At 46.7% G+C, this 17,208-nt stretch overlaps 1 protein-coding gene across 1 annotated transcript in view; it reads left to right on the top strand.

The window, feature by feature from the left end:
• The window catches only part of LOC115184029 (zinc finger protein DPF3), a gene marked incomplete in the record, with an annotated part of 43,263 nt that overhangs the window by 11,080 nt on the left and 14,975 nt on the right, over positions 1–17,208 (top strand). Inside the window, 2 exon segments of the mRNA XM_029745028.1 lie at positions 9,014–9,174; positions 13,707–13,814. Of these exon segments, the coding sequence (XP_029600888.1) occupies positions 9,014–9,174; positions 13,707–13,814 (269 nt within the window).

Below are 17,208 nucleotides of genomic sequence, written 5' to 3'. Positions count from 1 at the left end.
TGTCGGTAGGGGAAGAGAGAGCCGTGAATGGGAAAGGGAGGAGCTTGGTATAGAAAGGGAGGAGCTTTGTATAGAAAGGGAGGAGCTTTGTATAGAAAGGGAGGAGCTTGGTATAGAAAGGGAGGAGACCTATTTAGCAATGAGTCAAGTAAAATCAATTCATTAGGCCCTAATCTATGGATTTCACATTATTGGGAATGCAGATATGCATCTGTTGGTCACAGATACCTTTAAAGAAAAAGGTAGGGGGGCCTCCCGAGTAGCACCTTGGTCTAAGGCACTGCATCGCAGTGATAAGGCGCCACTACAGCCTCGGGTTTGATCACAGGCTGTGTCACAGACAACCGTGACCGGGAGACCCATGGGGGCGGCGCACAATTGGCCCAGCTTCGTCCGGGTTAGGGGAGGGTTCGGTCGGGGGGGCTTTACTTGGCTCATCGCGCTCTAGCGTCTCATTGTGACGGGCCTGGCACCTGCAGGCTGACCTCGGTCGTCAGGTGAATAGTGTTTCCTCCGACACATTGGTGCGGCTGGCTTCCAGGTTAACCTGTTCGATTTACCCTAGGATAGGGGGCGCCACAGCGCATTTTGGAAAAAAATCGTTCCCATTTTCAACGGCCTACTAATCAAAGTCAGAAGCTAAGACATGCATATACTTATTTTATATGGATAGAAAACACCCTGAATTTTCTAAAACTGTTTGAATGGTGTCTGTGAGTATAACAGAACTCGTATGGCAGTCAAAACCCCGAGACCGATTGAACCAGGAAGTGGAAATCTGAATTGTGGACTCGACTTCACAGCCTTACCTATAAATCACAACGTAAAAAAATGAAAATTGAGCACTTTCCAGTGCTTCCACTAGATGTCCCCAGTCTTTACAAAGTGTTTTGAGGGTTCTGCGGTGGAAACTCAGTGAAAGAGACGATGTGGCAATTGGTCAGAGTAGTAGGGCCATGAGCATTGTGACGTCGGCGGCCGTGTCTGCCCCCACCTTTGGAAGCCTTTTGAAACACAATGAAATCGTCCCACTCGAATCTGATTGGCTCTCTTGTTGAAACAGGCCCTGACGATTACTTGATACAACGTTTGACATGTTTGAACGACCCTAACTTACCGTAAACAGTCATTTTGCGTTAGACAGCTGCCGCCCACGGATCAACATTTGATTACAGCCTTAGGACGCGCTAACAAGAGGAAGCTAATGGAACATAAAGCATGGACTTTTTCGACCGAAAATACATTTGTCATGGACCTGGGACATCGGGAAGTGATTTCTGATGAAGACAACTAAAGGTGAGGGATTATTGGCGATATTATACAATATCAGATGTTACGTGCTATTGTTCACAGGTGGCGCCGAGCTAGGTTTTCGAGCTCAATTTCTGGGTATCGCATCCCATTTGATCTCAAAGTGTGATTACCCTGTAAAGTTAATTTAAAATCTGTTTTGACAGGTGTTTTCAAGAGATATTCATCTATAAATCTTAGATTGACAATATATATTAAAAAAATCGTTTTCGAATAGTAATTTATAAAATTGTAGCACTGTTTCCCGGGACGCATTATATGGGAAAATAGTTAGTCAACCTCAGGTGCCGATGTAAAATGCTGTTTTTATATAGAAATATGACCTTTATTGAACAAAAGATTGCATGCTGTGTGTAACATGATGTCCTAGGTGTGTCATCTGATGAAGTTTGTAAAAGGTTAGTGCTGCATTTAGCTGTTTTTTGGTTATATGTGATGGGTGTGCTTGCTCGGAAAATTCATATGATGCGACTTTTACAATGTACTCCTCTAACATAATCTAATATTGTGCTTTTCCTGTAAAACCTTTTTGAAATCGGACAACGAGGGTCGATTCAAGAGAGGTGTATCTATAAAACGATATGAGACAGCCCTATATTTGAAAAAAAAAAATATTGAATTTCGTTATGCTAATGTCGCTAGGAGTTTTCGCTGGAAAATGATCCCGCTAACGGGATGGTAGGCTGAAGAAGTTTTAAGCGGGCGGGTGTTAAAGGAGCGTGGTTTGGCGGGTCATGTTTCAGAGGATGCATGACTAGACCTTCGCCTCTCCCGAGCACGTTGAGGAGTTGCAGCGATGAGACAAGATCGAAATTGGGGAGAAAAAAGGGGGTAAAAAAATATATAATTTTAAAAAAGGAGAGCAGGTCCCAATGTGGATCCCTGTGGTACACCTTTATGTACTTCAAGAAATTCTGACTTAACCCCACCAATCACGATGGCCTGAGTTCTATCACTAAGTTAATGATGAAACCATGAACAGGCGTCAGAGCTCAGGCCTATCGAGGTCAATTTATTCAGTTAAACTACTGTAATGTTTCTGGCAGTAATCCTGCATTCCAACCTGACAGAAATCTACTGGTCATATTGGATGGCAGAAAGAGAGCGATGGGGGGGTAGGAGAGAAAGAGAGAGATGGGCATGATAGAGAAAGGAAGGAGGGGGAGAGAGAGGGAGAGGAAGTGATAGACAGATTAGGAGAGAGAGGGAGAGGAAGTGAGAGACAGATTAGGAGAGAGAGGGAGAGGTAGTGATAGACAGATTAGGAGAGAGAGGGAGAGGTAGTGAGAGACAGATTAGGAGAGAGAGGGAGAGGTAGTGAGAGACAGATTAGGAGAGAGGGAGAGGTAGTGAGAGACAGATTAGGAGAGACAGGGAGAGGTAGTGAGAGACAGATTAGGAGAGACAGGGAGAGGTAGTGAGAGACAGATTAGGAGAGAGAAGAGATGAAGAGAGAAAGGGAAGAGGGAGAGAGAGCTAGGTAGGACACATCTGTCTGGCTGTATGGCCAGTAATGGTCCTCCTGGTAGTAATGGTCCTCCTGGTAGTAATGGTCCTCCTGGTAGTAATGATCCTCCTGGTAGTAATGGTCCTCCTGCCAGTAATTGTCCTCCTGCCAGTAATGGTCCACCTGCCAGTAACGGTCCTCCTGCCAGTAACGGTCCTCCTGCCAGTAACTTGTCCTCCTGGTAGTAGTGGTCCTCCTGCCAGTAATAGTCCTCCTGCCAGTGATGGTCCTCCTGGTAGTAATGATCCTCCTGGTAGTAATAGTCCTCCTGGTAGTAATAGTCCTCCTGCCAGTGATGGTCCTCCTGGTAGTAATAGTCCTCCTGCCAGGGATGGTCCTCCTGGTAGTAATAGTCCTCCTGGTAGTAATGGTCCTCCTGCCAGTGATGGTCCTCCTGGTAGTAATAGTCCTCCTGCCAGTGATGGTCCTCCTGGTAGTAATAGTCCTCCTGGTAGTAATAGTCCTCCTGCCAGTGATGGTCCTCCTGGTAGTAATGGTCCTCCTGGTAGTAATGGTCCTCCTGCCAGTAATAGTCCTCCTGCCAGTGATGGTCCTCCTGGTAGTAATGGTCCTCCTGGTAGTAATGGTCCTCCTGGTAGTAATGGTCCTCCTGCCAGTAGTGGTCCTCCTGGTAGTAATGGTCCTCCTGGTAGTAATTGTCCTCCTGGTAGTAAGGATCCTCCTGCCAGTAATGGTCCTCCTGGTTGTAATGGTCCTCCTGCCAGTAATGGTCCTCCTGCCAGTAATGGTCCTCCTGGTAGTAATGATCCTCCTGCCAGTAATGGTCCTCCTGCCAGTAATGGTCCTCCTGGTAGTAAGGATCCTCCTGCCAGTAATGGTCCTCCTGGTTGTAATGGTCCTCCTGCCAGTAATGGTCCTCCTGCCAGTAATGGTCCTCCTGCCAGTAATGGTCCTCCTGCCAGTAATGGTCCTCTTGCCAGTAATGGTCCTCCTGGCCAGTAATGGTCCTCCTGCCAGTAATGGTCCTCCTGGTAGTAATGGTCCTCCTGCCGGTAATGATCCTCCTGGTAGTAATGGTCCTCCTGGTAGTAATGGTCCTCCTGCCAGTAATGGTCCTCCTGGTAGTAATGGTCCTCCTGCCGGTAATGGTCCTCCTGCCAGTAGAGGTCCTCCTGCCAGTAATGGTCCTCCTGGTAGTAATGATCCTCCTGCCAGTAGTGGTCCTCCTGGTAGTAATGGTCCTCCTGGTAGTAATGGTCCTCCTGCCAGTAGTGGTCCTCCTGGTAGTAATGGTCCTCCTGGTAGTAATGATCCTCCTGGTAGTAATGGTCCTCCTGCCAGTAGTGGTCCTCCTGGTAGTAATGGTCCTCCTGGTAGTAATGGTCCTCCTGCCAGTAGAGGTCCTCCTGCCAGTAATGGTCCTCCTGGTAGTAATGATCCTCCTGCCAGTAGTGGTCCTCCTGGTAGTAATGGTCCTCCTGGTAGTAATGGTCCTCCTGCCAGTAGTGGTCCTACTGGTAGTAATGGTCCTCCTGGTAGTAATGATCCTCCTGGTAGTAATGGTCCTCCTGCCAGTAGTGGTCCTCCTGGTAGTAATGGTCCTCCTGGTAGTAATGGTCCTCCTGGTAGTAATGGTCCTCCTGGCCAGTAATGGTCCTCCTGCCAGTAATGGTCCTCCTGGTAGTAATGGTCCTCCTGGTAGTAATGGTCCTCCTGCCAGTAATGGTCCTCCTGCCAGTAATGGTCCTCCTGCCAGTAATGGTCCTCCTGCCAGTAATGGTCCTCCTGGTAGTAATGGTCCTCCTGCCAGTAATGGTCCTCCTGGTAGTAATGGTCCTCCTGGTAGTAATGATCCTCCTGGTAGTAAGGATCCTCCTGCCAGTAATGGTCCTCCTGGTAGTAATGATCCTCCTGCCAGTAATGGTCCTCCTGGTTGTAATGGTCCTCCTGCCAGTAATGATCCTCCTGGTAGTAATGGTCCTCCTGCCAGTAATGGTCCTCCTGCCAGTAATGGTCCTCCTGGTAGTAATGATCCTCCTGGTAGTAATGGTCCTCCTGGTAGTAATGGTCCTCCTGGTAGTAATGGTCATCCTGGTAGTAATGGTCCTCCTGCCAGTAATGGTCCTCCTGGTAGTAATGGTCCTCCTGGTAGTAATGGTCCTCCTGCCAGTAATGGTCCTCCTGGTAGTAATGGTCTTCCTGCCAGTAATGGTCCTCCTGGTAGTAATGGTCCTCCTGGTAGTAATGGTCCTCCTGGAGGTAATGGTCCTCCTGGTAGTAATGGTCTTCCTGCCAGTAATGGTCCTCCTGGTAGTAATGGTCCTCCTGGTAGTAATGGTCCTCCTGCCAGTAATGGTCCTCCTGGTAGTAATGGTCCTCCTGCCAGTAATGGTCCTCCTGCCAGTAATAGTCCTCCTGACAGTAATGGTCCTCCTGGTAGTAATGATCCTCCTGGTAGTAATGGTCCTCCTGCCAGTTATGGTCCTCCTGCCAGTAATGGTCCTCCTGGTTGTAATGGTCCTCCTGCTAGTAATGGTCCTCCTGCCAGTAATGGTCCTCCTGGTAGTAATGGTCCTCCTGGTAGTAATGGTCCTCCTGCCAGTAATGGTCCTCCTGGCAGGAATTCTGATTTCCAACCAACATGTGACAATGTTTAGCTGGTCAGATCCCAGGGATATCCTGTCAATGGTAAATAAAGGGTATGTCTGTGTTAATCTTTAGGCCTTCCTGCCATCTTCAGCACAACAACGCACGGCAAGCGTTACCGGAGCGCCAAGTCTAGGTCCAAGAGGCTTCTAAACAGCTTCTACCCCCAAGCCATAAGACTCCTGAACATCTAATCAAATGGCTACCCAGACTATTTGCACCCCCCCCTCTTTTACTCTGCTGCTACTCTGTTATTATCTATGCATTGTCACTTTAATAACTCTACCTACATGTACATATTACCTCAACTACCTCGACTAACTGGTACCCCCGCACATTGACTTTACCGGTACCCCCCTGTATATAGCCTCGCTATTGTTATTTTACTGCTGCTCTTTAATAATTTGTAACTTTTTTTTTTTTTAGGTATTTTTCTTAAAATTGCAAATTTTGGTTAAAGTCTTGTAATTAAGCATTTCACTGTAAGGTCTACCTACACCTGTTGTATTCGGCCGCATGTGACAAATAACATTGGATTTGATGTACGTAACCTTGTGTAGAGATGTAGATATACTGTCGGCCTTTATAAAGGTATACATTTATTGGACAAAGACTTTTTCCTAACCACTGAACCTGATCAGGAAAAGAAAATCTGGGCCCTGTAGTTAATTACAGGTGTTTTAATACCAACACGTACTGTGTGACATGATACCTTTTTTTCCACATGCCCTTGTCATTCTGTCAGTCTTACTAATTATACTACCTCTGTTTCTAGGGTGGAAGCCATTTATTTTCTAAGAGTGACAGCAGCGCATTGCTAAGTAACAACGTGAACATGAATTGCATTATAATGACACCAGATGTGTTCTACAATCTTGAGGACAACGATGGCTGTCTCTCCGCTAACGGGATTCTAAATCTTAATACTGTTCCTCCTGCATTTGCTTCCTGAACGGGGATGTCAACACAAAAGCGGCTATTGTCCCAGTTAAAACAATATCATTAAACTATGCTTGTTATTGTGTACATTAAACTCTTTCAGTTAGATAACACAGCAGTAAATCCACATTCATAATACACTTCAGTCTGTTTATAACTTCTTCTCTGTGTGTTTGGTGTTTTTATAGGTGTTTTACCTGCTTGTCTTATCTGGGATAATTAAGATTGATTCATTTATTGATAGGTGGCTTGTCAGCTAGGAGACGTTATTCTCCTCTTTAATCTCGATAATAGCATAAGAAAAAAAAAAAGCTTGTTTAAACCACTGGTCATAGATTGATCTGCTCAGAAACCGTCGTGGTCTGTATTCACTGCAGGCACACGGTCTATACATACACATTTTGTGATTACTGGTCAATGTTGCGACTGCCCCTAACCCTCTCAGCTCCATGGCAGATATGTAGAATTGCAGGAAATTAGCTTTAAAACGGCAAACTCCCTCTCTCCTTCCCTCTCTCCTTCCATATCTCCTTCCCTCTCTCCTTCCCTCTCTCCTTCCCTCTCTCCTTCCCTCTCTCCTTCCATATCTCCTTCCCTCTCTCCTTCCCTCTCTCCTTCCCTCTCTCCTTCCATATCTCCTTCCATCTCTCCTTCCCTCTCTCCTTCCATATCTCCTTCCATATCTCCTTCCATCTCTCCTTCCCTCTCTCCTTCCATATCTCCTTCCATCTCTCCTTCCATATCTCCTTCCCTCTCTCCTTCCATATCTCCTTCCCTCTCTCCTTCCCTCTCTCCTTCCCTCTCTCCTTCCCTCTCTCCTTCCCTCTCTCCTTCCCTCTCTCCTTCCCTCTCTCCTTCCCTCTCTCCTTCCATATCTCCTTCCCTCTCTCCTTCCATATCTCCTTCCCTCTCAGCTCCATGGCAGACATGTAGAATTGCAGGAAATTAGCTTTAAAACGGCAAACTCCCTCTCTCCTTCCCTCTCTCCTTCCATATCTCCTTCCCTCTCTCCTTCCCTATCTCCTTCCCTCTCTCCTTCCCTCTCTCCTTCCATATCTCCTTCCCTCTCTCCTTCCCTCTCTCCTTCCCTCTCTCCTTCCATATCTCCTTCCATATCTCCTTCCCTCACTCCTTCCATATCTCCTTCCATCTCTCCTTCCCTCTCTCCTTCCCTCTCTCCTTCCATATCTCCTTCCATATCTCCTTCCATATCTCCTTCCATATCTCCTTCCCTCTCTCCTTCCATATCTCCTTCCATATCTCCTTCCATCTCTCCTTCCCTCTCTCCTTCCATATCTCCTTCCCTCTCTCCTTCCATATCTCCTTCCCTCTTTCCTTCCCTCTCTCCTTCCCTCTCTCCTTCCCTATCTCCTTCCATATCTCCTTCCCTATATCAGAACACTGCTCGTCTTTGTACCCTGGTTGAAACTACAGCTTGTCCTCTTTGTCCAGTCTGGCATTCCTCACATAGCGATCTGTGTATCTTCTGGGGGGAGGGAGGGAGGGACCGAGGGAGAGACCGAGGGAGGGAGGGACTGAGGGAGGGAGGGACCGAGGGAGGGAGGGAGAACATCAGATCGTCGACTGAGATCTACACTGGGAGAGACACTCTAGACCCTCTCACTGGGTCACCTTTCCCCTTAGTCCTTGTTGTGGTAAAGGGTGGTGTTGGTCATTTTGTTGGTGTGCCATTGGCGCAAACAGAGCAAGGTTTGAAATCATAAACAGTGCTTTCCAAGTTGTGGCTGAACTCTGACCTTTAGTGTGAATATGTGGCACACAAGCAGAGCGAGAGAGCGAGAGAGAGAGAGATTAGAATGCTATTTGGCCCTAAACAGAGAGTAGACAGTGGCAGAATACCTGACCACTGTGACTGACCCAAAATGAAGCAAAGCTTTGACTTTGTACAAACTCAGGGAGCATAGCCTTGCAATTGAGAGGGCCCACCGTAGGCAGACCAGACCTGGCTCTCTTTTGTACTTGAACTATTTGTACATATGACATTTGAAATGTGTTTATTCTTTTGGAACTTTTGTGAGTGTAATGGTTACTGTTAATTTTTTTATAATTTATTTCACTTTTGTTTATTACCTATTTCACTTGCTTTGGAAATGTAAACATATGTTTCCCATGCTAATAAAGCCCTTAAATTGAAATTGAATTGAGAGAGAGCGAGACAGAGAATTGTCTATTCCATTTGCTTTGGCAATGTAAACATATATTTCCCCCACTGGAGAGAGTGCATTTGCTATGTAAATGTTGGTTTGCTGGTTCAAGCCCTGGTACCTCTTCAGTCGCAAAACACGAAGCTTAGGCAAAGTTAAAAGTTGACATAACCAGTTTATCTGCCTCTCGTTGCCTGTCTGTCTGTGCCTGATACGCTAGGTTGTATTATAAACTGGGTGGTTCCAGCCCTGAAAGCTGATTGGCTGAGAGCCGTGTTATATCAGACCGTATACTGCTCTGGTAACCAGTTTAAAATAGCAATAAGGCACCTCTGGGATTTGTGGCTGTATCCACACCTTCTCGTGGCTGTATTGCTTAAATATAAGCTAGTATATTAATCTGCCACTTGTCGCTTGTCTATGTGCCTGATTGGATAGGTTGTAATATAACTCGTGAGCTAATCAGCCTCTTGTGTTTTTAAAGGCTAGGTGACCAGTTCTACCGGGAGGCCATAGAACACTGTCGCAGCTATAACGCACGTCTGTGTGCCGAGCGGTCGGTCCGCATGCCCTTCCTGGACAACCAAACCGGCGTGGCCCAGAACAACTGCTACATCTGGATGGAACAGCGCCACCGTGAGCCAGGTGGGTGTACTGCAGGGCAGGGGAGAAAAATGGTACACACACACACACACACACAGACGCAGACACACACACACAAAGTCAGAATAAATAGATATAATGAAAGCCGGCAGGCCACAAAGTATAGGGTGTGGTCCCAGGGCCCAGTGTGCTAGATTAAGGGAGAGGTTATTGGCACAGTATGCTAGATTCACCCTCCTGTTGTGTTGGTTTCATGTTAATTAATTCTGTGTTCCCAGTCCAAAATGGCCGCCCCATTATAGCTGATTATAAATCCACAATAATACATATATTATCACCTAATGTTGTGTTGGATCTTTTTATCAACTTCATTTCTTGTGAACATTACAAGTTTTGAACTTCTATTTGCTATTTATGGCCTGTAGGCCTCATTGACCTGAGCTCATACAACTCGTTTTGGAGTAAAAGATAAAAAAAGCATAATGTATGGATTATTTTGACTATAACAAATACTCAGATGAAACATAGTGTGCTATTTATCACAGACTACTTCACTGTCAGTTTCCTGGCCTCTTTCCTCCTCATCGGTGTCATGATCAAAGATATGATCAAGAGCCTCACATACAGTATATCGTTTGGTCATTGTGCTGCCACAGAATGAATTGTGAGCAAGGCTTCAAAAAAGCTTCATATACCAGAGCTGCAAGAAAGGTTCTATATATTATTGAAACAATGTTGCGATTGTTTGTGAGAATTCCAACAGGTGTGGTTCCCGTGGGGGAAAGATTCTATTGGGGAAAGGTTCTCGTGGGCGTTGCCATGGAAGCCAAGACGGGGAGTGAGGTGTGTGTGTGTGTGTGTGTGTGTGTGTGTGTGTGTGTGTGTGTGTGTGTGTGTGTGTGTGTGCTCAAACACACATGCATGTGTGGGTCTGGGAGAGGAAGTGTGTCCATCTGATGAATGGGCATGTTTGTGAACTCAATTTTATACACTTAATTGTAGTCTCACCCATTCATTTCTAATGACCGGTCATTTTTGACACCACAAGTGTACAAAAGTTAAATAAAACATCCAAAATGTAATGAAAATCATCTAAATGTATTTTGTGTGTTCAGATGCCCTGTGTGGACAAAGTCATGGAACCTTATGACAATCAGATTAAATGAACTACATTTTTCAGAGAGAAAACTTGTAAATCGGTCCAATTCGACCAGAACACAACAGGAGGGTTAAGGGAGAGGCTATTGGCCCAGCATGCTAGATAAAGGGAGAGGCTATTGGCCCAGCATGATAGATTAAGGGAGAGGCTATTGGCCCAGCATGATAGATTAAGGGAGAGGCTATTGGCCCCAGCATGCTAGATTAAGGGAGAGGCTATTGGCCCCAGCATGCTAGATAAAGGGAGAGGCTATTGGCCCAGCATGCTAGATTAAGGTAGAGTCTATTGGCCCAGCATGATAGATTAAGGGAGAGGCTATTGGCCCAGCATGATAGATTAAGGGAGAGGCTATTGGCCCAGCATGATAGATTAAGGTAGAGTCTATTGGCCCAGCATGATAGATTAAGGGAGAGGCTATTGGCCCAGCATGATAGATTAAGGGAGAGGCTATTGGCCCAGCATGATAGATTAAGGTAGAGGCTATTGGCCCCAGCATGATAGATAAAGGGAGAGGCTGTTGGCCCAGCATGCTAGATAAAGGGAGGCTATTGGCCCAGCATGATAGATTAAGGGAGAGGCTATTGGCCCAGCATGATAGATTAAGGTAGAGGCTATTGGCCCAGCATGATAGATTAAGGGAGAGGCTATTGGCCCAGCATGATAGATTAAGGTAGAGTCTATTGGCCCAGCATGATAGATTAAGGGAGAGGCTATTGGCCCAGCATGATAGATTAAGGGAGAGGCTATTGGCCCAGCATGATAGATTAAAGTAGAGGCTATTGGCCCCAGCATGATAGATAAAGGGAGAGGCTGTTGGCCCAGCATGCTAGATAAAGGGAGGCTATTGGCCCAGCATGATAGATTAAGGGAGAGGCTATTGGCCCAGCATGATAGATTAAGGTAGAGGCTATTGGCCCAGCATGATAGATTAAGGGAGAGGCTATTGGCCCAGCATGATAGATTAAGGTAGAGTCTATTGGCCCAGCATGATAGATTAAGGGAGAGGCTATTGGCCCAGCATGATAGATTAAGGGAGAGGCTATTGGCCCAGCATGATAGATTAAGGTAGAGGCTATTGGCCCAGCATGATAGATTAAGGGAGAGGCTATTGGCCCAGCATGCTAGATAAAGGGAGAGGCTATTGGCCCAGCATGCTAGATAAAGGGAGAGGCTATTGCCCCAGCATGCTAGATAAAGGGAGGCTATTGGCCCAGCATGATAGATTAAGGGAGAGGCTATTGGCCCAGCATGATAGATTAAGGTAGAGGCTATTGGCCCAGCATGATAGATTAAGGGAGAGGCTATTGGCCCAGCATGATAGATTAAGGGAGAGGCTATTGGTGTCCAGCTCTTAGTAAACACCTTATTGTTCCCTCTGGCTCAATGGACGGCTGGCCATCTACAGACTGTAAAGAGACGCTTGCTAGGCCTCCTGGGTCTCAGGTCAAATCAGGAAGCAGGAATGCAATGGACAGGGTACTAAGGAGTTATTTCAGTGTATAAAGTCAATGGACAGGGTACTAAGGAGTTATTTCAGTGTATAAAGTCAATGGGCAGGGTACTAAGGAGTTATTTCAGTGTATAAAGTCAATGGACAGGGTACTAAGGAGTTATTTCAGTGTATAAAGTCAAGGGACAGGGTACTAAGGAGTTATTTCAGTGTATAAAGTCAATGGACAGGGTACTAAGGAGTTATTTCAGTGTATAAAGTCAATGGACAGGGTACTAAGGAGTGATTTCAGTGTATAAAGTCAATGGACAGGGTACTAAGGAGTTATTTCAGTGTATAAAGTCAATGGACAGGGTACTAAGGAGTTATTTCAGTGTATAAAGTCAATGGACAGGGTACTAAGGAGTTATTTCAGTGTATAAAGTCAATGGACAGGGTACTAAGGAGTTATTTCAGTGTATAAAGTCAATGGACAGGGTACTAAGGAGTTATTTCAGTGTATAAAAGTCAATGGACAGGGTACTAAGGAGTTATTTCAGTGTATAAAGTCAATGGATAGGGTACTAAGGAGTTATTTCAGTGTATAAAGTCAATGGACAGGGTACTAAGGAGTTATTTCAGTGTATAAAGTCAATGGACAGGGTACTAAGGAGTTATTTCAGTGTATAAAGTCAATGGACAGGGTACTAAGGAGTTATTTCAGTGTATAAAGTCAATGGATAGGGTACTAAGGAGTTATTTCAGTGTATAAAGTCAATGGACAGGGTACTAAGGAGTTATTTCAGTGTATAAAGTCAATGGACAGGGTACTAAGGAGTGATTTCAGTGTATAAAGTCAATGGACAGGGTACTAAGGAGTTATTTCAGTGTATAAAGTCAATGGACAGGGTACTAAGGAGTTATTTCAGTGTATAAAGTCAATGGATAGGGTACTAAGGAGTTATTTCAGTGTATAAAGTCAATGGACAGGGTACTAAGGAGTTATTTCAGTGTATAAAGTCAAGGGACAGGGTACTAAGGAGTTATTTCAGTGTATAAAGTCAATGGACAGGGTACTAAGGAGTTATTTCAGTGTATAAAGTCAATGGACAGGGTACTAAGGAGTGATTTCAGTGTATAAAGTCAATGGACAGGGTACTAAGGAGTTATTTCAGTGTATAAAGTCAATGGACAGGGTACTAAGGATTTATTTCAGTGTATAAAGTCAATGGATAGGGTACTAAGGAGTTATTTCAGTGTATAAAGTCAATGGACAGGGTACTAAGGAGTTATTTCAGTGTATAAAGTCAAGGGACAGGGTACTAAGGAGTTATTTCAGTGTATAAAGTCAATGGACAGGGTACTAAGGAGTTATTTCAGTGTATAAAGTCAATGGACAGGGTATTAAGGAGTTATTTCAGTGTATAAAGTCAAGGGACAGGGTACTAAGGAGTTATTTCAGTGTATAAAGTCAATGGATAGGGTACTAAGGAGTTATTTCAGTGTATAAAGTCAATGGACAGGGTACTAAGGAGTTATTTCAGTGTATAAAGTCAATGGACAGGGTACTAAGGAGTTATTTCAGTGTATAAAGTCAATGGACAGGGTACTAAGGAGTTATTTCAGTGTATAAAGTCAATGGATAGGGTACTAAGGAGTTATTTCAGTGTATAAAGTCAATGGACAGGGTACTAAGGAGTTATTTCAGTGTATAAAGTCAATGGACAGGGTACTAAGGAGTTATTTCAGTGTATAAAGTCAATGGACAGGGTACTAAGGAGTTATTTCAGTGTATAAAGTCAATGGATAGGGTACTAAGGAGTTATTTCAGTGTATAAAGTCAATGGACAGGGTACTAAGGAGTTATTTCAGTGTATAAAGTCAATGGACAGGGTACTAAGGAGGCTATCTGGAGGTTATTTCAGTGAGGTGTATGTTTTTTTGTTCTGACGTGTGTGTGTGTGTGTGTGTGTGTGTGTGTGTTAGGTGTGGCTGCTGGACAGATGTATACGTACCCTGCACGGTGTTGGAGGAAGAAGAGGAGGCTCCACCCCCCTATGGACCCTCAGCTACGCCTCTGTGAACTACGACTGGGTAAGAATTTAACACCTCCCCCTCTCTCTCTCTCCCCCCTCTCTCTCTCTCTCTCTCTCTCTCTTTCCTCCCTCCCTCGCTCCCCCTCTCTCTCTCTCTCTCTCTGTCTCTCTCTCTCTCTCTCTCTCTCTCTCTCTGTCCCTCTCTCTTATCTCTTCTCTCTCTGCTCTCTGTCTGTCCTCTCTTCCTCAGGTCTCTCTCTCCTCTCCTCTCTGTCTCTCCTCTCTGTCTCTCTCCTCTCCTGTCTCTCTCTCTCTCCTGCTCTCTCTCTCTCCGTCTCTCTCTCTCTCCGTCTCTCTCTCTCTCTGTCTCTCTCTCTCTCTTTCCTCCCTCGCTCCGCCTCTCTCTGTCTCTCTCTCTCTCTCTCTCCATCCCTCTCTCTCTCCCTCTCCTCTCCATCTCTCTCCGTCCCTCGCTCTCTCTCCATCTCTCTCTCTCCCTCCCTCGCTCCCTCTCCATCCCTCGCTCCCTCTCTCTCTCTCTCTCTCTCTCTCTCTCTCCCTCCCTCGCTCCCTATCATCTCTCTCTCCCTCCCTCCCTCGCTCCCTCTCCGTTTCTCTCTTTCCTCTCTCTCTCTCTCTCTCTCTCTCTCTCTCGCTCCCTCTCCGTCTCTCTCTCTCATCCCTCTCTCTCTATCTCTTGCTCCCTCCCTCGCTCTCTCTCTCTCTCCATCCCTCGCTCCCTCTCCGTTTCTCTCTCTCTCCCTCCCTCGCTCCCTCTCTACCTCCCTCGCTCCCTCTCCGTCTCTCTCTTTCACCAACACTGGTTACACACAAATGCATGCACTTCATCAGACATCAGGCACACACACACACACACACACACACACACACACATTCCTGGTTCCCCCTCGTCAGTCTGTTCTGCCCCTATAGCTGCAGAGTGGCCTTAGCCTCAGCGCTAACGTTAGCTATCTGACCATCTGGCTCTGGTTAGCCTCTCTCTCCAGGTTCTCTCTCTCTCTGCCTGAATCAATGCCTCCTCTTTCTTTCCTCTAGGACACACACACACACTCACACACACTCCTCCACCTCTCTTACATTCTCACTCTGCATGGACAAATGATTAGAGGGGCCCAGTATAGGTTGTTCCTGTGCCTCAGCTAAGGAGAGGGCCCTAACCCTAACACAAGCCCACTGACAGTTTATAAAGGCTAGTCTTGTAAATGCCGGGGGAACCTGATAAGAGAGAGTTATGAAGGCTAGTCTGACCATCTGGCCCTAGACTACCAGACCATCTGGCCCCAGACTACCAGACCATGTGACCCCAGACTACCAGACCATGTGACCCTAAACTACCAGACCATGACAGACAGACAGACAGACAGACAGACAGACAGACAGACAGACAGACAGACAGACAGACAGACAGACAGACAGACAGACAGACAGACAGACAGACAGACAGACAGACAGACAGACAGACAGACAGACAGACGACTATATGAGTCACTGCAGTCCAAAAGGTTAACAGTATACTAACCATAGAACACTGACTGACAGCACAAAGCTGGTATGGGAAACACTACCTCCACCCTCTCCAATGGGAAACGTTACCTCCACCCTCTCCAATGGTATGGGAAACACTACCTCCACCCTCTCCAATGGGAAACGTTACCTCCACCCTCTCCAATGGGAAACACTACCTCCACCCCCTCCAATGGGAAACACTACCTCCACCCTCTCCAATGGGAAACACTACCTCCACCCTCTCCAATGGTATGGGAAACACTACCTCCACCCTCTCCAATGGTATGGGAAACGTTACCTCCACCCTCTCCAATGGGAAACGTTACCTCCACCCTCTCCAATGGTATGGGAAACGCTACCTCCACCCTCTCCAATGGTATGGGAAACACTACCTCCACCCTCCCCAATGGGAAACGCTACCTCCACCCTCTCCAATGGTATGGGAAACGCTACCTCCACCCTCTCCAATGGTATGGGAAACGCTACCTCCACCCTCTCCAATGGGAAACACTACCTCCACCCTCTCCAATGGGAAACACTACCTCCACCCTCTCTAATGGTAAACACTACCTCCACCCTCTCCAATGGTATGGTTAACACTACCTCCACCCTCTCCAATGGTATGGGAAACATTACCTCCACCCTCTCCAATGGTATGGGAAACGCTACCTCCACCCTCTCCAATGGTATGGGAAACACTACCTCCACCCTCTCCAATGGTATGGGAAACATTACCTCCACCCTCTCCAATGGTATGGGAAACGCTACCTCCACCCTCTCCAATGGTATGGGAAACGCAACCTCCACCCTCCCCAATGGTATGGGAAACGCTACCTCCACCCTCTCCAATGGGAAACGCTACCTCCACCCTCCCCAATGGTATGGGAAACGCTACCTCCACCCTCTCCAATGGTATGGGAAACACTACCTCCACCCTCTCCAATGGTATGGGAAACGTTACCTCCACCTTCCCTTTTGTTTACCTCATGTAGACAGACAGACAAAGTAACTGTGGTTGAGTGACTAATCTGTGTCCCAAATGGCACCCTATGCCCTACATAGCCTTTTGGGGCCTGGTCAAAAGTAGTGCACTAAATAGGGAATAGGGTGCTATTTGGCACATACTGGTTGAATCAACGATGTTTCCATGTGGAATTGGCGTCTGTGCCCAGTGGGAGCATCACAGTACCCTGACAACAGGACCTTGACAACAGCACCCTGACAATAGCACCCTGACAACAGTACGCTGACAACAGGACGCTGACAACAGGACGCTGACAACAGGACGCTGACAACAGTACCCTGACAACAGTACCCTGACAACAGTACCCTGACAACAGTACCCTGACAACAGTACCCTGACAACAGTACGCTGACAACAGTACCCTGACAACAGTACGCTGACTGAACTACTAATATGAATCATAATAACAAGAGACAGGAATGTAACAGTACCTCTCCTGGGCTTTAGGATACGCACCCTGTCTATTCAGTGTTTCCTGTCTGGGGGGGAGAAGAGGGCAGTGGAGAACAGAGGAGAGGAAAGGGGAGGAGGGGAGAACAGAGGAGAGGAGAGGAGGGGAGAACAGAGGAGAGGAGAGGAGAACAGAGGAGAGGAGGGGAGAACAGAGGAGAGGAGAGGAGAACAGAGGAGAGGAGGGGAGAACAGAGGAGAGGAAAGGGGAGGAGGGGAGGGGAGAACAGAGGGGAGGAGGGAGAACAGAGGAGAGGAGAGGGGAGGAGGGGAGAACAGAGGAGAGGAGAGGAGAGGGGAGGAGGGGAGAACAGAGGAGAGGAGAGGGGAGGAGGGGAGAACAGAGGAGAGGAGAGGAGAGGGGAGGAGGGGAGAACAGAGGAGAGGAGAGGGGAAAGGAGAGGAGAGGGGAGGAGAGGAGAGGGGAGGAGGGGATACAAGAGGAGGGAGA

Source organism: Salmo trutta, unplaced genomic scaffold, assembly GCF_901001165.1.
Source record: "Salmo trutta unplaced genomic scaffold, fSalTru1.1, whole genome shotgun sequence".
Classification (NCBI taxonomy): domain Eukaryota; kingdom Metazoa; phylum Chordata; class Actinopteri; order Salmoniformes; family Salmonidae; genus Salmo; species Salmo trutta.
The sequence above is the reverse complement of the archived record's forward strand: the minus strand, read 5'-3'. Positions and strand labels throughout refer to the sequence as shown.